The 24,117-nt window shown below is 59.5% G+C and overlaps 2 protein-coding genes across 3 annotated transcripts; both read right to left on the bottom strand.

Moving 5' to 3' along the window:
- Positions 1 to 763: 763 nt before the first annotated feature.
- On the bottom strand, positions 764 to 13,045 carry RBCK1 (RANBP2-type and C3HC4-type zinc finger containing 1). Its single transcript, XM_074969657.1, has 14 exons — positions 12,906 to 13,045; positions 12,321 to 12,496; positions 11,818 to 11,872; positions 11,228 to 11,372; positions 10,424 to 10,517; positions 9,914 to 10,112; positions 9,488 to 9,639; positions 9,228 to 9,401; positions 7,295 to 7,455; positions 4,386 to 4,497; positions 3,922 to 4,101; positions 2,997 to 3,095; positions 2,243 to 2,386; positions 764 to 1,678 (listed from the first exon to the last, which is right to left on the bottom strand). The coding sequence occupies exons 2-14, from the start codon at positions 12,411 to 12,413 to the stop codon at positions 1,598 to 1,600; spliced, it is 1,689 nt and encodes a 562-aa protein (XP_074825758.1). The 5' UTR covers positions 12,414 to 12,496; positions 12,906 to 13,045; the 3' UTR covers positions 764 to 1,597.
- Positions 13,046 to 17,642: 4,597 nt separating this feature from the next.
- TRIB3 (tribbles pseudokinase 3) lies at positions 17,643 to 23,305 on the bottom strand. 2 transcript variants are annotated; one of them, XM_074969658.1, is made up of 4 exons: positions 23,213 to 23,305; positions 20,842 to 21,126; positions 19,651 to 19,943; positions 17,643 to 18,889 (listed from the first exon to the last, which is right to left on the bottom strand). In XM_074969658.1, the coding sequence occupies exons 1-4, from the start codon at positions 23,225 to 23,227 to the stop codon at positions 18,403 to 18,405; spliced, it is 1,080 nt and encodes a 359-aa protein (XP_074825759.1). In that variant the 5' UTR covers positions 23,228 to 23,305; the 3' UTR covers positions 17,643 to 18,402. The 2 variants fall into 2 exon arrangements, with proteins under 2 accessions (XP_074825759.1, XP_074825760.1); XM_074969659.1 differs by lacking the exon at positions 23,213 to 23,305 and adding an exon at positions 22,796 to 23,111.
- Between the last annotated feature and the right edge of the window lie 812 nt (positions 23,306 to 24,117).

Here is a 24,117-nt window from a genome sequence, read left to right as displayed (position 1 = left end):
ATTAGTAACCCTCCTCCATGCTCTGTTCAGCCCTGCAGACGCTGCCGGTGTCCCTCTCCCCAGCTCCATGACGTGTAGCAGGCACGTGGTAGCAGGTGGCTGTTCACTAGAGTGGGCTGATGCTATTTTTAGCGTGCTGTAACTTCCTTCCAAGAAGTAATTTTCATAATAGCGTTTAAAGTTTTTTATGTTGTAGGAATGTTATAGTGGACATATGACTTCATCCGCTGGTGAAACGCAGCCCACCCCCAGCACAAGAGCAGCTAGTTACCAGCATTCTGCCAGCCAGCAGCTTAGGCCAGGAAGGGAGGCAGACTTCACACCCAAGGAAAAGCCAGGTGGCCAGATCGTGTAAAGGGAAGTGGGATTTACCCATGAATAACCAGGAGCCCAGGCTCTCTCGTGCATGGCTCAGGCCCTAGACAGCAGGCTGGGGTAAATCAGCATGGACGGCAATGAAGCGATGCTGATTTGGCAGCTCAGGGGATGTGACGGGGATTCTGTCACAGTGAGACGAAATTGCTGACAGACACCAGCCCCTCCCAGTATGAACGAGACACTTATTCCCCAAAGCAGGAGTCATTTGGCCTAGTTTGGGATTTACGTCTACGACCCACTGATGTGCTAGGGGCAGGCTAACCTGCCTCTCAGGAGATGCCATATCTGCATAACCAGGCACAGCACCAATAGGTTGACACAAACTTCTGGACCAAAAGTTGCAGCCCTTTATTGTAAATCCAGGTGGAGGGCAACGAAAGCTGCTTGCTAAGAACCAACACCTGCCCGGTCTGTCCCCGGTGCCCTGGAGCATGCCATGCCTCGTGCACGCCAGCTGGGCTGGGAGGTTGCTGCGTCCTGCTGCACCAGCTGACTGAAGTGCCAATGGGCTGCAGCGGGCAAGATGGAGGCTGTAATGAGCCAGGTGTAGGGGTGGTTGCCCAGGCAGTCCCCTGGAGCACTCAGCAATGTTGCATCTCTCTGATGGGCTGGACCTTTTTTCTGGCTTGGCCACTTGGGAGATGAGGAGCATCAAAACCCTTTTTCACTAGCTGGCAAAATGGCTAAGGCTGCACTGGTGACCTGTAGGATAGGGGGAACCGTGTTTTCCCTAGGGGATGAGGAAGGGCTCCTTCAGGCCTGAGGGCCACTAATGTACCTGCCACCTCCATCAACTAGAGGAGCCAGAGTGTTCCCAGCCTGCTGTTCCAACCCAGCCCGGTCATCTTCTACACAGCTGCTGTGGCGGGACACGTGAAGGGAACAGCTCATGAGGTAGGCCCCCCCACAACTTGCACAGGGCGCTTGGTTCCCAGCAGGGGAGGTCGACCCCCAGCCTTCTCCTAAGTCCGCCTTCAATACATGAAACAGGAACGCTCCGCTCGCCCCACGGCTGCTGATCTGCACAGTCCTTCCCCTAGTGGAGACGTGGGTCTGTGGTGGGCTCTGGGAGCCAGAAACCTACAGGCCTGGCCCCCGGCTGTGACGGTGTGGTGGGGAGAGTAGCCAGGGGCTCAAGGGGAGCTGTGTTCCCCCCCAACGGGGCTGGGGCACTGCGTAGAAAGCAGCCACTCCATCCTTCCTCTTGGCTCCTGCGTGCTCAGTGGCAGTTCTGACAGCGGGGATGGCAAGGAACGCCGTTCAGCCTGCAGCGGCAGCCACCGCTGGTGTCGCCCGGGCCCTGGGGAGAGGAGAGCAGAGGAGAGATGATGCACACACAGGGACTGGAGTCAAACGGTGGACAGGTGGGTAAGAGGCAGTCAGGACGTGGGACTGGGAGCGAGGCGGTTGTGCTAAGCTGCTGGACAGGTGCGGGCAGGGCTGAGTTTGGGGCAGGCTGGAGGCAGGCAAGGCTCTTGGCACTGGAGAGGGGGGAAGTGTAATGGGGGGAGCACTGGAACTAACTCCCCACTCCGGCAGCCAGCTGAGTTGTGAGCCATGACAGCCCTGGCTGGCTCCTGCACCCCCGCCAGCCACTCCAGCATCCAGAGGGCCAGCTGTGTGCAGCAGCAGCTAGTTATTTAAATGGTCACAATTTGGCTTCAGAGTGAACAACCCTGCTGCATCCAGTGGTTCATGCCTCTCCGAGCGTGTGGGTTGGGCTGTGTGCAGACTTGAGAAGGCAGAGCTGCAGGGGCTCGTGTTGGCAGGTCTTTTCAATTCTGGGGCAAGCGACTCTGCAGAACGGAAGGATTCCCAAGGTCGCACCTACAGTCGCACACACTGGTTCATGCTCCAAACCTACCGCTGACCCCCAGCGCGGCCCCTTGGTCACCCAGCAGATCTCCGTGTGACAGACAGTGCAGCGGATCCAGTCACAGCCATCCTTCTTCTGGACAACGATCTTACAGGTAGGACAGTACATGGCCTCCCCTTTCTGGACCATCGTCTGAAAGGAGAGGAGGGCAATGATAACATGCACACAGGGGAGCTGATGGCCCCGGCCTCCCATTCCGACCCTGGATCCCCAGCAATGCCACCGAAAACACTCAGTGGGATTTGCCCTTCGCAGCTGATGGGGCTAGCGTCTGGGCTGCCCCGAGCTCAGAATCAATGGACTGCTTGCTTTACCTGGCTCTCTAAAGCCGATACTCCCTCATTTTGGACCATTGCACCCACAGGGTAGCAGAATGCCCAGGAGCCGAGCCATGCGAGCGCCTGTTGGTGCAGTCACATTCCACTGGTCTGGCAGTGGAAAGCTGGGCGTTCCCCTATCTCCCACTCTCTACAGCCCCCTCCCCTTCTGCCCGCATCAAGCCCCGCTGTCTGGTCAGTGCATTTCCTAAAGCAGCAGCAAGGGCTGAGAATGGTCACGTGACTTTCTTTACCATTAAATCTGCAATGCCTCCCTGGCCACGTTCGGTGCTAGCCTGCAGCCCCTTCCTGTCCGTCCATCCATCCCCCCTCCCCCACACACACCCGTATCACTGGCGTCCCAGTGCCCCGCTGTCTACACATTGCTCTGCCCACAAAAGGGCCAGGCCAGAGTGGGCTCTTACTGTCAGCATCTCGGTGGTCTGCCTGGCAGCCTGGTCGTTCTGAGCCCGGAGCTTGAGGTCGTCCTGATACTCCTTGCAGTTCATGGTCTCGTGAATGGCCTGGGGAGAGCATCCTGCTAGCTCACCAGGCTCTCGCACACCTCACGCAGCAGCTGCTACGGCCTGGCCTTGTTTTCCACCTGCTGCTCCCCCCGCAGTACCGAGCTCCCAGGCTCAGGGGCCAGCACAGGTCACCTCCCCCCAGCTACATCAACTGTGCCTAGGGGAACACATCTCCTCCAACACAACCCTGGGGTCACTGAGATGGACTGGACCCCGGGGCCCCCCCTCACACCGCAGGGCAGGGCCCACATACGCATTCCAAGCCTCTTTTGTGGGGCAAGGATACATGACCGGAGTTGAGGGGAAGATCAGAGTGAGCTGGGGCTGGCTCCAGGAGAGGGATGGAGCGCAGGGCAGTGGCTACGGGCTGCTGTTGGCAGAGCTAAGGCCATGGCCCTGTTAGCAGGCTCTAGCTCCCCTCTAGGAATGCGGTTCTCTTTTCTGTCTACCCGTCCCTTGCACTGACCTGTTCCAGACAAAGGCCAAGGGACCATGGCAGGCAGCATGTGACAGCGTGGCTCTAGGGCTGCATGGACGTGATGCCGGGCTCATCTAAAGCCCTGGGCAGGCCTTCGCCAGTTCCAGGGGCGGCCATGCTGCGCTAGGATGGAGCAGGGCTCGTGAGCTTGGTCACTGCTGCCACACACAGTTCAAAGGCCCCCAGCTGCTTTAAGGCTGCATCCCCCCCTTTCCTGAACACAGCCATGCCCCATGGCACCTGACTTCGCAGAGCCCAGTGGGCTCTGAACTCCCCTTCCCCCATTCTGGCCTCTCGGCCTAGGAAGCTGCAAAGATGCTGGGGCAGAGGCAGATGGCATCTCACCTTGCAGAGCAGGCAGTTCACCTTCTGGCACACGGGGCAGGCAAACTCGTTCACGTCGTCCTCGAAGATGCACCAGCCCCGGCAGTCCGTGGTCTTGCAGTGGTAGCTGGACCGGCTGCGGTTCTCAGCGATGGAGACGCCCAGGTCCAGGAAGTGCTGATATTCAGCAGAGCTCAGGAGCTGTGAGTGGGACCCAACCCTCTCCATCAGCACCGAGACACCTGCCCGTCCCCTGGCAGTGACACTGATAACAGCCCCATCCTCTTCTCCCTGCCCCACATCCCCCTGCTCCCTCGCAAAATAGCTGCCCCAATTCCCCTGCTCTAGCCCAGCCTACAGGATCCAGCCATGCTGGCATGCCATTGCTTCCTTGGGTTGTATCCAGTCTCAGCTGTGCCTGCAGCTCCCAACCCACACCTGACTCTGTCCCCTCCTACTCCAGCCCCATGGGCCCTGGCCCGTACCGCTTTGATCTCCCGTTCCAGCAGCTGTCCTGGGCAGGAGTACTTCTCGTCGATGTACGGACAGGGCACCTCGGGCTCCGGGCTATTCAGTATCGTCCCCTTCAGACAGTCCCTGTGAGGAGCCAGGGGTCAGAGGAGACACCAGCAAGACACAAGCACGGGGCAAGCTGCTTGAAGACTGAGCTGGACGGGGTCACCTAGGGGCCAACCTAGGCAGCAGCAGAGCCAGGCCTGAGGTAAGGAGAGGAAATCCCACCAGCAGACCTGGCCAGGGCAGCATACGCAGCCTGCCTGGGGCCCCCAGTCCCTGGGTGGGTGCAGAGGGGATTACAACAGCACAAGAACAGCCTTGCTGGGTCAGACCAAAGGTCCATCAAGCCCAGTATCCTGTCCTCTGACAGTGGCCAATGGCGGGTGCCCCAGAGGGAATGAACAGACAGGTTATCATCCAGTGATCCATGCCCTGTCATCCAATCCCAGATTCTGGCAAACAGAGGCAAGGGAAACCATTCCTGCCCATCCTGGCTAATAGCCATTGATGGACCTATCCTCCATGAATCGATCTAGCTCCCTTTTGAACCCTGTTATAGTATTGGCCTTCACGACACCCTCTGGCAAGGAGTTCCAGAGGTTGACTGTGCATTGCATGAAAAAATATTTTCTTGTGTTTGTTTTAAACCTGCTACCTATAAACTTCATTTGGTGGTTCCTTGTTCTTGTATTATGAGAAGGAGTAAATAACACTTCCTTATTTACTTTCTCTATACCACTCATGATTTTATAGACCTCTATCATATCCCCCCCTTAGTCGCCTCTTTTCCAAGCTGAAAAGTCCTAGTCTTATTAATCTCTCCTCATACGGAAGCCATTCTATACCCCTAATAATTTTTGTTGCCCTTTTCTGAACCTTTTCCAATTCCAATATTTTTTTTTTTTATATGGGGCGACCACATCTGCACACAGTATTCAAGATGTGGGTGTACCATGGATTTATAGAGAGGCAATATGATATTTTCTCTCTTATTATCTATCCCTTTCTTAATGATTCCCAGCATTCTGTCTGCTGCTGCACATTGAGTGGATGCTTTCAGAGAACTATCCACAATGACTCCAAGATCTCTTTCTTGCGTGGTAACAGCTAATTTAGACCCCATCATTGTATATGTACAGTTAGGATTGTTTTCAAATGTGCGTTACTTTGTATTTATCAACATTAAATTTCATCTGCCATTTTGTTGCCCAGTCACCCAGTTTTGTGAGATCCTTTTGTAGCTCTTCGCAGACTGCCTGGGACTTAACTATCTTGAGTAGTTTTGTATCATCTGCAAATTTTGCCACCTCACTGTTTACCCCTTTTTCCAGATCATTTATGAATATGTTAAATAGGACTGGGCCCAGAACAGACCCCTGGGGGATACCACTATTTACCTCTCTCCATTCTGAAAACTGACCATTTATTCCTACCCTGTGTTTCCTATCTTTTAACCAGTTACCAATCCATGAGAGAATCTTCTCTCTTATCCCATGACTGCTTATTTTGCGATTGGCTCCTTTCCACCTACCTGCAGACTGGCACCCCAAGTGGGACTGACTTGTACATAAGCTAGCACCCCAGCAACCAGCTTCCCCTTGTACACAGATCTATATGGTACACAGCACTGGAGGGGGCTCCACTCGCAGATCCTTAGGAGGGAATCTAGTGCTCCCTCACCAGGTCCCTGCTGCACTGAAACAAGCTCCCAGCTGATCGAGGGACACTGCCAGGGACTCGGAAGCCTTTGGCTGGGCAGCCCAGCCAGCTGGTGCCTGCCCATCTCCAATCACTCTGGGTGCGGGCTTCTCATGCAGAAGGTTAGTAGCTGCAGGGCACAGGGCTGGAGTTAAAGCCCCTGCAGGTAGGTGGCTAATTGGTGGCAGGTACCCATAAATGACACAGGCTGAGGGCTTGGAAGGGGGGTAGCAGAGAAGATGGAGCAGGGTGATGATGATTGCATCCCTGCTCTGGCACGGGGCCTGTCAGCGCACAGCACACTGTCTCCAGTCCCGTTTTCTCCTACTCAGGGGCCAGTTTGAAGCCTTTGGGTCGAGCAGGAGCACAATCCCACCTGGGACTGGGCCCCGCGGGGGTGGATTAAGATGTGATGAACACCTTGGTGGGGGAGGGGCCCTGACACACTGCTTTTCCCTCCCTGCCTCCCTTCCTGCTAGTGGTTCCTGTCTGGCAGAGCCCTGGCTCCCCACAGCTGATGGGATCCCCATAGATTTTTGGGTAGCCCAGGCCAGTCCATCCACCCTATATAGCAGGGCCAGGCTAAGAAGGCTAAAGCAAGAGCATAGCCTCTTAACAGGATTCAGCCAGGCTAGTTCCTGTCATGCTACCAATCTTTAGCCGTATGGGGCATGCTGCCGACGCCCTGTGGGCAAGTATGCCGGGGGAACGCTCTGTCTGTCTTAGCGCTGCCCAGCTGGGCAGCTCTTCCAGCCAGGGGACGTGCAACCAGGCGCTCTAACCCAGAGACAAAAACCAGCTGGCAAAGCCTAGGAGGTTCTGAGGCAGGTAAGGCTCCCAGGGTGGAGGCCAGACAGGGAAGGGGCTGGGGCTCCCATGCACCGGCCAGCCGGGCCGGAGAAGGGCCGGGGCTCCCGGGGCAGAGGCCGGATGGCTGGGCGGGAGAGGGGCCAGGGCTCCTGGGGTGGAGACCGGATGAGAGAGGAACCGGGGCAGAGGCCAGCCGGGTGGGAGAGGGACCAAGGCTCCTGGACGCAGTCTGGCTGGGTGGGAGAAGGGCTGGGGTGGAGGCCAGCCGGCTGGGGAGGAGAGGGGCCGGGGCTCACGGGTGCAGGCTAGGCAGGCGGGAGAGGGGCCGGGGCTCACGGGTGCAGGCGGGCCGGGGTTAGGGCCAACCCACCTGCAGAAGGAGTGCAGGCACTCCCGGAGCGTCACCCCCTCTCCAGGCTGCAGGGTCACAAAGCAGATGGGACATTCGATCACTTCATCGGCGGGCACCAGGCTCTGCCCATCCAGCTGCAGGAGGTGCTGGTAGTTCTCAATCTTCTGCTGCTCTGTCACCTTGGCAGAGAGAACAGCCAGTGTCAACAGGAGGGGCTGGTGGGTGGGGCACTTCGCTTACATTTGCTATTAGGAATCTTGACCCCTATGGGGCTGTGCCCTGGCCTCTCTACACCACCCCAGCAGCTCTGTGCAGAGGGGATTCCCCAGGGTTGCAGGGACAGTGAAAGGGCCTCCCAGAGCAGTGGCCAGGGAAGGGAAGGAACCTCACCCCAGCCTGCTTTGCGCTCCAGCTGTTCTGGGCTGCCAGTCTGTCCCCCAGGGACGGTTACAGCCTGGGTGTAAGTTAGAGCAGTCCCTGGGCTGCTCTGACTTACCCCAGGAACCAAGCCAGCCCCTTGGCCATCCCACAAGGCTGGAGGCTCAAAGGCAGGAATTAGTGAAGTCTGTTGGCTGGGTAACAATAAGCCAGTGCTCACCTGCTAGGTGGAGAGCCCCATTCAGCGGCAGGCAGCTCAGAGACCCCCCTGAGCTGGGGGGCTACTGTTTCCCCCAACCTATCTCAAACCAGGACTTGTTTTCAGAATGTCCTCTCAGCCTCCCTCCCTCTCTGTCTGTCTCTGATAAACAGTGCCCAAGGTCAGCCCCACCCCAGGCTGCCCGGCCTGGCCAGTGGGCTGGGGGAGGGGAAGTAATTAGTAACCCAGCAGTGACTTCCAGCCATTGATAGATTTCAGAGCTGTCCAGAGGGGAACTGAGGCCCAGATCACCCAAAGATTTGGGCGCCTCAGCCAATCAATAAGTGACTTGCCCCCAGGGAGGTTGTGACAGTGCCTGGACCCTCAGGCCTGCTCCTTCGGAGTCATTGCAAAAGCTTCATGCAAATAAAGAGAGGGAGAAGGGACTCAGGGAAGGAATCAGCCTCCTCTGTCATCATTGGGTGCCCCCAGCTCTCCCTTGCATGCCCACCCTGTGACGGGAGCTTTCCCAGCCCAGCACGCCCCACGCTGCTCCGTTAAAACCAGGAGCAACACACAGCTGCAGCCTTCGGAGTCCATTGCAGCTGGCCTCTGCAGGCTGCACCTCCCTGCCCTGCACTGGCTCTGTGTGGCTGAGGGTAACAATGGGGCAGGCCCCTCGGCAGCATAGTGTGAAGGCTGGAAAGAGCCTGGAAATGAGGCTCTTCTGGATCTGGTGCAGAGCGCAGCTCCGCTGCTGGCCCCGGCGAGGTCGGGGAGACGGGCCCCACTGCTGGAGATGAGGCACCGCGAGCGCCTGGACCTGCCTGGGGCCAGGAGAGGGGGTGGGCCCCCTGCCTCACCAGAGCAGGCTGGGAGCAATGGGCCCCCCTCGCAGGCCCCACTCTCTCACTCCCGAGCCAGCGTGGCTAGCCGCCCCGTGCCTCCCAGCTCAGCAGGGGTGAGGCCAGCATAACTCTGTGCTCCCGAGTCCTCCTGGCACAGGCTAGACAAGCCCCACCCGCCTCGGGGAGAACTGGTGTAGCATGAGGGCAGCTCCCCTGACGAGCGCCCACTTGGCAGCATGGAACCGCCCCCAGAGCCCTGTGCAGCTGAGCGGCACCAGCCAGGTGTGCAGCTGGGCTAGAGGAACCGGTGACCCCCATCCCCGCCTCCTGGTCAGTCTCTGCGCAGGGGGCCCTGTGCCAAGAGACACACCAAGGGACCAGCCTAGTGGAGCCAGGGCAGGGTGCTGCACGAGCAGCTGCATTACAATGCTTGCTTATGGCAGGGGGTTGCCTCTTGAAAACAGTGCACAAGGCAGGATCTGCCCCAGGATCTGACCCACAGCTCCCCAGCGTCCCAGCCTCCAACCTGTTGGTACTGCCGCATGGCTTCCTCCTCATTCCTCATCCTCGCCAGCTCCTCCTCGTCCGGCTGGTAAGCCACGGGCACCATGTAGTCCTCAGGCCGCTCCTTGCAACAGATCTCGCAGCCGGGGCGGGTGGGCTTGTTGACATAGGTGCAGCTCGGACAGACCCAGCCGACCTAGGAACAGCCCCGGTGAGAACACGGGAGGTGAAAGAAATGAGCCAGACGGGGGCGTTGGCACCCTGCTTCTGGGGCTCCCTTACCTTGGGGGGTTCAGGGGGAGGGGCGGCTTCCACCTGCAAGAGCTCATGCCTCAGCTCCTCCATGCACAGGCTGTCCTGCGCCCCTCCAAGCCCCGTGTCCACCTGTTCCTGGCTCCCGCGAGGCTGCAGGAGAATGTCGCTGAAGCCCAGCTCTAGAGAGAGGCGAGAGGGAGTGAGTTGCTGACAGGAGACAGAACTCCCTGCTGCTCCCACATGCCCTGGCCATCTCTCAGGAGCCAGCACTCGGTGCAGCCCCGGATTTCAGCGCCTGCTTCTTGCCGTCGCCCTGCAAGGGACGTCTCCTCCTGAGACCCGCGCTAGCCCTCAGCCCCAAGTCCAGCAGTCCCCTCTGCTTCCTGCCCACTGGAATTCCCCAGCGCCAGGCTCTGCCTTTGGGGCTCCCCTCGGCCGCTCCGCCAGCCTCACCTGCCAGGACTCGGCGCTCCCGCTCCTTCTGGAACGTCTCTTTGCTGAGCTTGGCCTCTTTGGCAGACCTGAGGTAGAGATAGGCCATGTCGCCGTCTCGCTGGATGCCATTGTAGTGCAGGGTCTCCTGGTCTCCGGGGAGCCTCTTGCCCACCACCCACTGCTGAACGCTGGGTGGGAAGCCGTAGAGGAGGAATACCTGGGCCAGGAGACACCGAGGGCCTCGTTCAGAACCAGCTGGCCACCAGGTGCTGTTGAGGGCAGTCGCTCAGTGACCTTACGCGGGCGCCCACCGGCAACAGGTGCCTCATGCGGGAGCCAGCAGATCACGCCACACAAAGCAAGGCAAGCAGAGGGCAGCCCAGGCAGGGGGTGTCAGTAAAACGACAGATCCTGCAGCCAGCTGGCAGGCTACTTGCTGCCCACGAGGCGGCTGCCGCCTTCAAGGCCAGTGCGCGGTCTCCCCCACTGTGCCATCAGTGCCCCCGGCTCCAGCCCACAGGCCCATACCATGTCCTTCAGAGAAGCCAAAGTCATATGAGGATTGACTTTCAGGTAGATGGGGACTGTGGTCATCTGGGCGTCCTCCACTCCCACCCACAAGCTGAAAGAAGAGAGGCAGTGAGAGCAGTTCTGGTGTCCCTCCTGCCCTCCCCGAGGTCCTACCGCAAGATGAGTGCCTAGCTCCCGGCGCCCGCCTCAGTTGCTCAGACTCCAGCTCACGTGCTCCTGCTTTCTGTCTTTCCCATCCTCCTGCTCACGTGGCCCAAGTCGCCTCCCCCCAGCTGCTGGTCTGGGGAAGGAGCTCGGAAGGGAAACGCCGTTGCCTCATTCTTCCCTACTGAGCCCAGGGCTGGCCCACCTCTTGGTTCCACACGGCTGCAGACCTGACAAGGGGCTTTGACCCAGGGACCATCAGTGCAACAGGTGCAGCCTCCCCTGCTGGAGCCAAAGCCCTAGGTCTTTAGCGTCTCCTGTGGACTAGTCACTAGAGGGGGGCCAAGCCCCATTCCTTCCTGGCCTGGTTACACCTCACACTGGAGCTGCCCGCGGTTTATGGAGTGAAGGAGGCCAGGGCCACAGGAGGGAGACCCAAGAGCTGCAAATGGGGAGCCACCCATTCTGGGGAGGGAGCGGCCATGCCCCAGCCCCCTGCTCCCTAAATCTCCTGCAGTGGAGTCTCTCGGAGAAGTGGCCTAACACCCCTTTTAAAGGGACAGTGACCACGGTTGGCCACCATCCCCATTCCCCTGAGGCCAATGGGCGGCACCCACACGGTGCCCTCCCTGCGGAAGCTGCCCAGCACGTGCTCACCTGATTTCCTTTTTGGGGTAGGCCTCTGGCTTCACCTGCACCGTCACGGGCACCCGTTGCTCGGCCAGCCAGCCAGCGCACTCCAGTGCCAGCTCCTTGTCCCCTCCCTCGATGGCCTCAGCCAGCTTCAGGGCCAGCTCCTCTGCTACAGACAAGAGACCAGGCTGTGCTGGGCTGGGCCCTACTGGGGGGGTCTCCTGGTTCGGGGCCGGGGCAGGACCTGTTCAAAGAGCCCTGTGGGCTCCATCTAGGGCCTGGCAGGGGAGCTGCTGGGAGCTGTTTGCTGCCCAAGTTGCTAATTACCATAGATGAGTATCACTATTTAGATTTATGCAAAGATTAAGAGAGGTCCCTCCACGGCTTTGGGGGCCCCCGTCAACAAACTGCCGCCCCAAACTGAGCTGCCTTGGAGAACAATGAATTCCCTTCCCCACACACACCTGCTTTCTCTGCCCGCCGCCCTCCATCTCCACCAGCGTGTCCTGCAGCATGCCCACTTAGGGCCATACAGGCCAAACCACTGTGCACCGGTGGACGTTTCCCTAGGCCCCCACACGGAGGGGCTTCCTCGGACGCCCCAGTGACCCCACCTTTCTTCGTCGTCTCCTCCGTGTATTTTGTCCCCATCGCAGCAGAATCCCGGGGCTGTTTAAGGCAAACAGAAGCATGTCAAACCCGGGCTGGGGGAGCGGGGCTGGATGGCTGGGGCGCTGGGAGTCCAGTGCAGCCTTTGCATCTTCCCGGCAGGGACCCCAGAGCCCAACCACCTAGGGCTCCCTGGGGCTCTGTGCTGGGCTTGGCGTGGCCAGGGCAAGTGAGCCGGGTAGGGCCACGCTGCACCCTCCCTGCACCAGCCTATGCCCGCTTCACTCTCCCCACCCACACCCCGGAGCTCTCTCTTGTGTTCTCCAGCACGCATTGCGCCTGGCCCATCCCACTTCCAGGCTACGCTGGGCTAGAGCGCTGCCCAGCAGCCCCTGCTCACAAAGCGAGGCGGACGGACCCCAGCAGGGCTGTCGCAGCGCGGACATACAGGCACGGTGGCTGCCTGGCCCTCTTTTTAAAAGTGCTTTCCCAGGGGGCATGTGGGCACCTTTGTTTCCCTGCAGGAGTCAGCCCCGTTAGCTCTTCCCTGGATCAGCCCAGGAGCAGGCTGTGCTTTCGGGATATTGCGCCTCCAGCCCATCCTGGGTCTTGCAGGCTCCACCGGTGCTGGGGTGAGTCCCTGCCCTGCATGCCTCAGACACTGATCCCCGTTACTGCCGGAGCCTGGACGGACAAGAGCAGGAAAGCGCTGACAGCGAGCTGGGCGCTGCGCAACCCCCAGCAGGCACAATCCCTGCCCCGCTACCTTCCAACCCTTGCCATGTTTGCCAGCCGCACGGGGATCAAGCTGGGTCAACACCGGCAGCTCACTGAGCCGGGGCTCTGCCCCGATCCCAGCCCCCGCGGGCCCATGGAGCAGGAAGCCGGACTCCACGTGTGCCTCTCACAAGGCGGCCAGCCGAGGCTACATGAGCCAGCGATCCCTGCATGTGGCCCCACACAGGCCTGACAGACAGGGCAGCAGGAAGAGGAACTCAGCAGCAGGGAAGCCCAGCAGGCACAAAAAAACCACACTGTCAGGCTGGAGGGCAAAAGCCACTCCCTGGGCATCCCACCTGCCTGGCTCACTTACCTCCCGGAGCCCTGCACCAGGGGCCTAGATTCCAGAGAGCGGCGCTGGGCAGGGGTCAGGGTCAGCTGAGAGCTCACCACTGACTGAAGTGAAAACCGAAAGCAGAAGCAGAGAGATGAGGAAGTGGAGCCAAGACCTTGAAACAGGGCAGGGCTGAGAACAGCAGGAACAAAACCGCACGAAGCAGCTGCAGGGGACTCAGAAACCGAAAGTGCAGCTCCCCAGCCCTCCCCCGGCAGGGCCCGCTGAGAGGAATGGCTAGGTGCTCCCCGACCCACAGGCTGCGGAGCAGGGGCTCTGACCCTCTCGGCCTCCAAGGGATTCCCATTCACTGGCGAGCCACCCGGGGTGGGCCGTGCCAGGCTTTGAAGCAACGGAAGGGGAGGCCTGCCCGGAAGGCGCCGTCCCAGGGTTTGGCAGGGAGTTGAGGCAGGCTGGGACAGGACTCTGGGAGGTCTAGTGAGATCTGCGGCGCCATCCAGCCTTAGGGTCGCCTTCCATGGAGCTGCAACAAGAGGAAATTCAGCGAAGACAAATGCCAAGTGTAACACTTTGGAAGGAAAAAATCAAATGCCCAGCTACAAAACGGGGCCTAGGTGGTGGTGCTGCTGGAAAGGAGCCGGGGGTCACTGCGGCTCACCAACTGACTGTGAGTCAACGTGATGAAGTTGTGAAAAGGGCTAAAATCCTTCTGGGGTGTATTAACAGGAGTGTCACCCATAAGGCACGGGAGGTCATTGTCCTGCTCTGCTCAGCACTGGTGAGGCCTCAGCTGGAGTCCTGTGCCCAGTTCTGGTCACCCACTTTGGGAGAGATGTGGACAAATTGGAGAGAGTCCAGAGAAGAGCAACAGAAATGGTGAAAGGTTTAGAAAACCTGACCTGTGAGGACGGGTTAAATACACTGGGCATGTTTCGTCTAGAGACAAGAGACTGAATGAGCGACCTGGTATCAGTCTTCAGATCTGTTAAGGGCTGTTATAAAGAGGATGGATCAGTTGTTCTCCACCTCCACTGAAGGCGGGACAAGAAGTAAGGGGCATCATCTGCAGCAAGGGCGGTTTAGGTTAAATGGCTGGAGCATTCGGACTCTAAGGGTGCTTAAGCTCTGGAACAGACAGCCGTGGGAGGCTGTGGAATCCCTTTCCTTGGGCAAACCCGTCACGGCTGGTCTAGGTTTACTTGGTCCTGCCGCAGCGCAGGGGCTGGACTGGATGAGCTCTCGGGGTCCCTTCCAGCCCTACGTTTCTGTGATTCTATGCTGGGCCTCACATCAGGGCTTCTCTCCCTTTCCCGTACCGGGCCCCCAGCCCCGTGCACGCTGAGCCAGGAGTGACAGGCAGGTGGAGAAGCCCTGACTGAGTCTTGGTGTGTTCAGTCCCAGCTCCCAGGGATGTGGGTAGCAAGACAACACTGCCAGCTGGTCAGGCTGGGTCTGTCTGCATGAGGGGCTGGGCTGGCTGACTGCTGGAGGAAGCCCTCTGGCTGTGTATTTATCTGTGAACAAAGGGAAGTGTGAGTGAGGCAAGAGGACAGGGGTGAACCCAGGACCAGCCCCAGGGAAGCTGGGCAGCAGGGCTCCTCTGTGCCCCTGGCAGGGAGAGGAGACATTGTGCCCTCCCCTAATGCGAGAGGTTACGGCTCAGCAGTGAGCGATTCTGAGAGAGGGCTCTGCAGTCCTGCACCCCGGCCCATCTCCCCTTCCTGCTCAGCTGCACGGCCAGCCTCTGAACCTCCATCCCTCACCCCGTACCGTGGGCCAAACTCTGCTCTCCTGCAGCCCCAACTGGGGTCTGTTCCCGGGGGCCCCTGAGAGCAGGATGTGGTTCAGTCCTGCACCTAGCCCCAGTGCACGGTACCTCTCCCCCCAGCACCTCTCCCCTAGTGCCTCCGCTCTGCTTGTGCTGCTCAGTGGGAAGCCCAGAGAGCCCCAGTGCTGCAAAGCTTGGCTTGGAAGCGATCCCCAGCCTCCTATCCAACCCCCGTGCATCCAGGCCCCGGAGTGGCACGAAACAGCCTCTCAGGAAGCAGCTTCTCCTCATCTCTCTGGGGAAAGGATTAGACCATCCAAGGGGTGAGTGGAATTCCCTTCTGCAGCTTTCACAGCCCGCTGGAGATCGTGAGAGCAAGTGACCGAGCTGCCTGCTGTGAACTGGGGAAAACCACCCTCCGGGGCAGAGCAGAGGGGTCTAAGCTGGGCTGATTTCATTTGCACGGCCCTCCGCTCACCCCCCGGGCTCTCCTGCGCCTGGACCCGGAACCAGCTCTGCCTGACGAGACATGCCAGGGAGACACCATCCTGCTGAAGCAGTCAGGCCTGGTGTTGGCAGGGGGCAAGTTGTTAGACTCACAAAGAGGTCTCTTCTGGAGTGGGGGCATTCCTCTCCTCCTGGCTCCATGGGGAGGAGCTGGCTAGTCACCTTGGGCAGAGATCAGCTGGCTCTGTTGCTACTGAAGAGGGAGTGTTAGATTGGCGATGGAAGGTGTGACGATGTGAGCAGCAGGGTGGGGGGAGTGTTGACCTGGGAATGTGCCCTGGGGATGGGAGACCTGAGAGCCTGTCACCTGAGCCAGGAGGGGGCGGGGGAGGTAACACCTCTGCCTAGGAATGTGAACAGAGGCTGCAGGAGAGAGCCTGCTGGGGGGGTTTAGTTTCAGTTTGGGGCTGGGTGGAGGAACACAGGGAACCCCAGGGCTGGGGTCTAAGCTCCCTGCTCCCCCAGAAGGACTTGACTGAGGGGTCCTGGGTGTACCCACAAGCTCTGTTTTGGACTGTGTTCCTGTTGTCCAATAAACCTTCTGTTTTACTGGCTGGCTGAGAGTCTCAGTGAATCCCAGGAAGAGGGGTGCAGGGCCTGGACTCCCCCACACTCCGTGACAGAAGGAACATGCTCTCTCGTACTATGAGCACTGGAATTGCCACAGGCTCAGGACAATGGTCCAATGGGTCCTTTCTCCAGCAGCAGCCAGTCCTAGCTGCTAGAGGAAGGGGTCAGCGCTCCCGTGATGGAGTGCTACAGACTATCCTGTCCCTGGGGAAGTTTCTTTCTGAGCTCTACCACTTTGGGGCTGATATGCCCTGTAACACAAGGGTTTATATCCCTTATGAACAGCTATCCTCTCTGAGGTCCTGAGAAATCCTTGGACTCAGTAACTGTCTAGTAGCAGTGAGTTCCACATGCTAATCATACATAGTATTTAAAATATTTTCTTTTAGCTGTTTGAAATGCGTCACCTTATTTATTCAGATAGCCCCTGTTCCCTTGTGCTACAGGATAACTAGAAGCATCCACTTTCTCTTCTCAACCTGGTACATTATTGGATATTTCCTTTCTTATTCAACTCCTCTCTCAAATGACACTCCTAATTTCTCCTCCCTTAGAAAGCTTTCCGATTGTTCCTGCTGCCCTTCGCTAGATGCTATACATGTGCCCGCACAGTGTGTGAGATACAGAGAGGCAGGGAGGTGATCCGAATGGCACAGGCTACCCCTGGACAGGAGGATTTGGACAATGACATTACAATATTTGCAGGATTATTCTCACTCCCTTTCAACTTACATTCAAATGTCTTGTTTGCTTTTTTGGCCCCTGTCATTTGTTGAGCAGATGTTTTTACTGACCCAGTCACAATGATGGCCTGGGTTTTTTTCTGAGCAGCTACAGTTAATTTGGATCCTGGCCACACAGATGACTTAATCTGAATACAAGTCCTAGAGGTGGTGCCAGACCAGGAACACTTTATCCAAATCCCCATGATCTGCATGGGCTGGGTTCACACGGAATCAGGAGCCTTTGCAAAGCCAAACCAGAGCCCAACTCTGCTGCACCAGGGGCACAGAAGTTCCAAGCAGCGCACAGGCAAGGAGCCAGTGTTACAAACCTTTTATTTGTCAAAAGACAGAAAAATAGACACATGGTGCTGTGTACAAACGAGTCTTGGCCTGGGCCCTGTCGCGTCAACACATGGTCGGGGTATAACACGCACGCTACGAATGCACAGCCCCGGGAGAGGCGAGGCCCCGGGTCTGTGCTGGGAGAGCGGCAGGTGCCCGGCTGGGCTAAGCCGGGTGGAGCAGGCAGGTCCATTCTGTGCACGCCGGCCACTCCCCAGAAACCAGTTGCCTCACAACTCCCTGAGATACGTATGGTCAGAGTTCTGGGCTGCTGCCGGCCCCCCACCCCCTGGCCCAAGGGGATGGGGCAGGGCTGACCTGCCACAGGCTCCTGGGGTGGAGCAGAGGGCAGGGTTGATCCAGGACAGGGTCCCCAGCGGGGAGGTTACAGAGCAAAGTCAGCCTGCTGCAGTCACAGGACAAGACTGGGGGGAGGGGGGCAGGCTGCATGGCACAATAGTGCAAAGACCTCATAGCACCCCCACCCTGCCGGGGCTCACTCTCTGCCCCCCCCCCCCCCCGGGGGGAGTGAACTGCTTGGACAGGGGCTTTATTTGCTCATTGCCAGGAGCCCAAGAGCTGTGCCTGGCAAATGGGGCAGGCTGTAGCCGCCCTCCCTGCTAGCACAGAGCTGTGCCCCACCCCAGCATAGTGCGCCCCCTGCCCCCTGCTTCAGGGGGAGCACTGCATGCTGGGACTTGTAGTCTGTATGGGCTACAGCTACACAGGGAAGGAGAGGTGGCCGTGGGCACCCCACAGGGCTCCACAGGCTACATCCAGCTCTTGGGCTCTGATCTGACATGACCTTGGAACCCTCCCCACCCCCGTCTTGTTCTCGCTCCCACCCAGCTGCATCCCTCTCTACCGCACCAGACGGCAGCCCCTTCTCTGCTCTGCCCATTAGCGTCTCTACCCTCCAAGCTCCACGGAGCCATGGCCCCGGCTGCAGCAAAGGTCCGTTCCCAGGTGACACAAGACAAGGAGCTCCTCAAACGCCCTCCCATGCCTGCTGCCCTCTGGGAAAGGCCCCCCCCACACACACATACACTTCAGGAAGCTGGTATCAGAGCTCAGCCCCCTCTGCACCCATCCTGCTCCTACACAGACACAAGGACTGGTGCAGAACCCAGAGACGCCAGGGCCTGCCTCAGTTCCCTGGCCACTCCCTGCCTCCGGAGCCCTATGTCTGGGAATGGGAATCGCACCATCCCTCTGGGAGGGCACTGCTGGTGATCAGAGTCTGAACAAGTTCTTTGGCACAAGTAAGTGGAGCCCCCTAGACCAGGGCACGCTGGAAGCTTGTTCCCATTTAGTCCCATCCGCCCTGAATCGCCGTGTCAGGCTAAGGCACTTTCCTGCTCTGCAGGATTCAGACACGCGCCTGGACAATCGCAGCTCCCCCTCTGAGCTCTTGGGTTTGCAAGTCCTGGCTCTGGGCCCTGCTGGGGCCACCACAGCCACAGCGTTACCTGGATCTGAGCAGCAACCCCCCTTAGACAAACAGTCACCAGCCCCAGCTCGCCTGGGGCATCCGACAGTCTAAGGTTCCCTGGGGGCATGGAGGGCCCCTTCGCTAATGCATCCTTGGGGATCCTCTGAATGCTTAACTGTGCAGATCCTCCTCCTCCTCCACCTCCTCCTGACTCCAGGTGTCTGGCACAACTTGCTCCAGCCCCTGCTCCCCAGAGGGGTTTGTGCACGAGTCCTCGGAGGCAGCACCACCGCTCGCTAGCCAGGGGTGGAGCAAAATCTCACGGGCCGTCAGTCTCTCAGACGGGGTCTTGCGCAGGAGGCATCGGACAAGGCACCTGGCCTTGGGGGAGAGGCCATCCGGGATGGAGAAGACCCCCCGGCGGATCTTGCTGAAGAGCATGGCAGGTTCAGTGTCCTGGAAGGGGTATCGCCCCACCAGCATGGTGTAGAGCACCACACCCAGGCTCCACACGTCAGCCGCCTTCCCTGAGTAAGAGTTCTTGGAGCTGAGGATCTCCGGGCCCACGTATGCCGGGCAGCCATGCTTGTCCGACAGAGAGTCATCTGGGCCGCTCAGAAGACAGGCGTCCTCCAGGTTCTCCAGCATCAGCTTTGTCCTGCAGAGAAAGAGGGAAAGCTCCAAGTAAATCAGCAGCTGCAATCCAACTGTGCTAGGTAGGTAGGCCACAGAGCTAGACCCCAGAAGGCCGGACTCCAGACAGCAGCTCTCAGCATGAGACAATGGTACCGCCCCAGAGAACTAGGTGGGAACTAACTTCTTAAGTGACCAAGACAGGGATTGGATGGAGGTGCCATCGGAGGAGGCTTTAGAGCTAAGCCCTGGCGGCTCTGCAAGGATACAGAGGTCTGAATTCCCTGCAGCACAAGCAGACCTCTGTGGAGCTATGCAAGGAATAGGGCCCAGAACGAAAGCTGAAGCCAGAATGACCCTGAGCTACACCCTAGGGGTCTGTTAGCTCACTGCCATGCCGCTGTGATCAGTGGCCCTGTGGACACAAAACACAAGGCCCCAGGAGCTTCCGCAATGTGCAGGGGGCACGTGGGCTCAGCCTGGCTGGAGAAGCAGGTTTCGAATGGAAGTGGGGCTCAGGAACCCCACCCTCCACTAGCACTGATAAGCTGCTGTCTCTCTTCCCCTGGCTCTCCTGGGGTCAGACAGCCGGTGTCCCAGCAAGGCTGCCGCAGCCGCACACATGGAGAGCTCATTCCAGAGCTTCGGCTGGGCTCTGCACAAGAACCGTATTGACGAGGAAAATGGCACTGGGCTCCCATGCACTGGACCCAGGAGTCCTGCTCCCCATCAAGCCCGCTGCGGGGCCCTTGATACTGAAGGGTTAAGCTGGACGCCAGCCCTCACCTCTCCCTGTCCACAAAGAGGAACTTGCGGAGTTTGAGGTCTCGGAGGATGACCCCATGGTCGTGGCAGTGGGCGACCGCTTCGGCCATCTGCTGGAAGAGCCCAGCGGCCTCTCTCTCGGGTAGCCGCTTGCCGCAGCGGACGTGGCTGTGCATGTCACCTCTGCCAGGCTGGAAGAAGATGTAGACATTCTGGTCCCCTTGGATCACCTCAGCAACCTGGGCCACGTTGGGGTGGGGCGAGAGGTGCCCGTAAGGGGCCATCGTCTCTGGGTAACTCCTTGCCGGATAAACCTAAAAGAGGAACGACACTAGGCATGAGGGAAAGCACCCCGGAAAGAAAGGCAAGGGGATGGCGCGGGCCAGGCCATGCACGCCAGGCCATGCACAGGCCTCCAGGCAGTCGCTCCCTCCTGTCTACAGTCCTGCTGCCGCAAGGGATCTAGGGCTCCATCTAAGTGGGGGCAGGAGGTCTCCGATCTGCCCATACCTCACTCTCCTGTGCCATGCTGTTCAAGGGTTCTTAACAAGAACAGGAGGTCTTGTGGCACCTTAGAGACTAACCAATTTATCTGAGCATAAGCTTTCGCAAGCTACAGCTCACTTCATCGGATGCAGACTAACACGGCTGCTACTCTGAAAAGGGTTCTTAAATTTCACAGTGTAGCCACCAGGGGGCAGCACTGCTTAGGAGGAATGTGAGGAGCAAGGAGAGGGGAGGCCTGGACCAGGAACCCACTACCCTCATACGGGTCTCGTATCTTCCCTGCCCAGCATCAGAGGACGCATGTCCGTCCGTCCCCTGTCCACTCGTGGAAGTCCAATTCTCTCCCACGCCCAACAGGCTGGAAGGGGGAGCTGATAAACCTGAGGGGGACCCCAGCTGGGGATGGAGAAACTTTCCAAACAAACGCCTTGCCAATGCTGTTCTCTGCAGCCAGAGCCCATGCTGGCCCTGAGGCTCACCTGCCCTTTACCAGTCTAACAGACCAGTGCCAGAGGGGCTGGCACAGGTGTCCCCAGAAAGCTGCCCGCAGGGGGCTCCCCACAGCGGGCATCTCCACCAGTGCATGAAGTGCCATGGCATTTCCCCATAAACAATCTGAATCTCACAGACTTCCCCAGGGCACAATCTCCAGTAACACTGGGCTCTGTTTCCTTGCAGAGACTGGCACCAGAAACCCTGCTGTACCTTGCAGCTGTACTCCGTCTCCGTTTGCGTGTGCACAGCCCTGTAGGAGTGGCCCTCTTCCCTGGGCTCCAGAAGGATGTACGGTCCAATCCGCAAGACCCTGGAGTCCTGGTCCACGGCACAAGGTGGCTGTGCAAGGGGCTGCAGGCATGGGGTGAGTCCTGACACTGGACCCAACCGGGGACGCTTGGGCTTTGAGGCCTCTGAGTCAGGGGTATCCTCGAAGTCCAGCCGTTTCTTCCTGAGTGGAGACGCCACAGGGATCACCTGAACGTTTCGACTCATCTGCAGAACGAGACGACGGAAGGGCTGCATCAAGATACAGCTGCAGTGCGACACCAGTCGCTTCAAGAAAGAAAACCCAGGAAACCCCTGCTCTGTCGGCACCTCCACCTGCTTCGCAGAGAGCTGCTCTGGCAGCTCAGGTTTGTTCTCCAGCATGTGGAGAGCAGCCCCAGCTCCTGGTCCATACAGACATCTACCGGGTGGGGCTCCTACGTGCCATGCGCTCTAGTTAGCTCTTGGTTTCCAGTTTCACAGTCTTAAGGATTCCGTTTGTATCAGGTGCAGTGTTACTACGACAGTCTGCACAAACCCGGGCCAGAAGCACCTGCTTCAACTCCCCGAGAAGGACATTTGTGCCACCCTGCTCCCAAGGAAGACCTAGGCATTCAGAACAGCTGGCTCTGATTAACTATAATGACTACAGTGAATGGACGAAAGCCCTAAGTTAAGCATGAGTTCACCCAAAGCCGACCGAGAAGTATTTCTGGCGAAAACTTGCCACCCACTGACGTCCTGTCCAAAGTGGTAACGGCTCCAGCCAGCCAGCACCAGCGGGTACGTGTCTGAGGAGGATGTGTGCGTGCATTCACGTCTGATGATGTAATGATACGGTCTCATAGTGTAATAATGGTGAGTGTGTGTCATGATAGCATGGGTTTGTCTCTCCCATAGTGTAACAATAGTGAGTGCATGTGTCTCATAGCGTAACAATGATGGGTGAGTGTGTGTGTGTGTCAGTGTCAAATCAGTGTCATGACAGTGTCTCTCTCTGTGTAATAAGGATGAGTGTGTGTGTTTAATAGGGCAATAATGGGGCTGAGTGCATGTGTGTGTCTCCATGTGATAACGGTGGTGAGTGCATGTCAGTGTCATGATAGTGAGCGTGTGTGTCTCACAGTACAACAATGGTGGTGAGTGTGTGTCTGCTGATGGTGGGGGGTGAGCCTGCAGGACAGGTACTGAAGAAAGCCCCCCCCCCCCAGCTGTGAGCCCCCCCCAGCAGCCAGGCGAGCCCGGCAGCCTGCACCGGGCCTTGCCTGCTCAAGGGGGCAGCCTGGCGCCGTCCTCCACCCTCCCAGCCAGCGCTGCACAGTCCTGCTGCGGCTGCCGCTTAGTCACCGCTACCCCACGGCTGCCGACGGGGGGCCGGGCACCCCCCTTCCCCGCAGCGTCCCCCTTCCCCGCAGCGCCGGGCACCCTGAGCCGGGCACCCCTCTTCCCTGAAGCACCGGGCACCCCCCCACACAACACTAGACACACACACCCCACTACACCGGGCACCCCCCTTCCCGGCAACACCAGGCACACATACCCATAACACTGGGCACCCCGAGCCGGGCACCCCCCTGCTCCCCAACACCGGGCAGTCGCCGCCCCCCGCCCCGGCCCAGGCCAGCCAAACACACCCTCGCTCCTACCCCGTGCGCGCTGCCCCGAGGCCAGGGGCACCCACGGGTGGCGCTCGCCTTCGGCCGCCAGCAGCGGGCTGGCGGCTCTCAGGGCCCCGAGCCGGAGCCCCCGGGCAGCGCCAGCCCCAGCCCCGGCGCAGAATGGCCCTGCTTGCTGGCCCGATCCCGGGGGGCCGGGGCGGCTCCCCGCAAAGCCCGGCCGAGGGGAACCGGAGCGCGCCCCGAGGGAGACCCCCGCCCCGGGGAGCAGGGCGCCGTACCTTCGGGGGGCGGGCGCGGGAGAGGCTCGGGACTGGCTGCCGGTCGGGAGCGATCCCCGCAGGCCGATCCCGGAGGATCCTGCTCCCGGAGTCTCAGACGCCCCGATCCGCCATTGTCCCGGGCTGCTCTGCTCCGGGGGTCCTGCCCCGAGCCCCGGCCGGGGGGCGATCGATGGGCAGCGGCCCGTCTCGGTGCGGCTGCGGCGGGCGCTTTGTTCGCGGGACTCGCTCCGATTGCGCCGGGGAGGCTCACATCGCCCGGCCCCCTGGCTCCGAGTCCCAGATCCCGGCGGATGATGTAAACGGGAGCTAATCTTAGCTTCCCCCACCCGCCCCCGTGCCGCGCTGCCGCGCTCCCCTCCCGGCGCCTTCCCTCCGGCTCCCTCCTGCTCCCGGCGCGGCTGATGCTGAACTCACTCCGGATTGCAACATGCCCCGGCCGCAGGCCCGCCCCTCCGCTTTCCCTGCCGTGACGACACGCGGAGGTTCACACTCGCACTCAACCCTCCGCCGGGTGGAATTGCGCCACTCCCAGGCTCGAATTACTCAAACCCGCGTCCGGATTGCACTCTGATTACACAGGCCCTGGCGGCTCCCCCCGCCCACCCCCGGCTCCTAGAATCGGAGGGGCACCCCCAGCTCCGGCTAGCGTGTTCCCGGCTTGCTTTGTGTCCTGGTTTGTGTATCTAGCTCCGCGGGCCGCCAGCTGTTCGAGCAGCGGGTTGGAGGCTGGTTTCAAAGCAAAATGTCTGGGGTGGGTGCTAGTCGGGGCCTCCAGAAAACTCTGTGCCGGGAGGAGACAGGGCCACGTCGGCCCACAGCACTGCCCTGTATACAGGCAGAATCAGTATATTCCAGCCCAGAAATTCAGAAGTGATCCCCTCCCTGCCCCTCCTCCTGCACCTATGCAAAATGAGCTTAAATGTGAATGCCCCCCCTTCCCCATTGCCCTGCACTGGGCACTGCTGTTTGCACTGGTGCAAGGCTGCGATGGCGGGCTGCGGGTCGGCCTGCACCCACTTGTGGAACTGACTCCCCAAAGCCAAGGGCAGTGAGGAGACAGGTCTCGTGAGACACTTCCATGCAGCAGCAGATAACTGTCCTGCACCTGACAGGTCTCCGAGTCCATTTGCACGTCCGATTATCCTGATTGTGCCCCCGTCACCACCGCGCTAAACGTGTGCGCCAAACTGGGCCTGCAATTCTCCAGCTGCAACCCGGAAAGCGGGTCCTGAGCCCCTGGAGGCCGTGCACTGGCCTGCCCCTGCCCTTCGCACCTCCTCTGCCTACCCCTAGCCACTGGATGTTGGCAGGGCGGACTC

This window comes from Natator depressus, chromosome 13 (genome assembly GCF_965152275.1).
Source record: "Natator depressus isolate rNatDep1 chromosome 13, rNatDep2.hap1, whole genome shotgun sequence".
NCBI lineage: Eukaryota > Metazoa > Chordata > Testudines > Cheloniidae > Natator > Natator depressus.
This window is presented reverse-complemented; position numbering and strand designations above follow the sequence as displayed.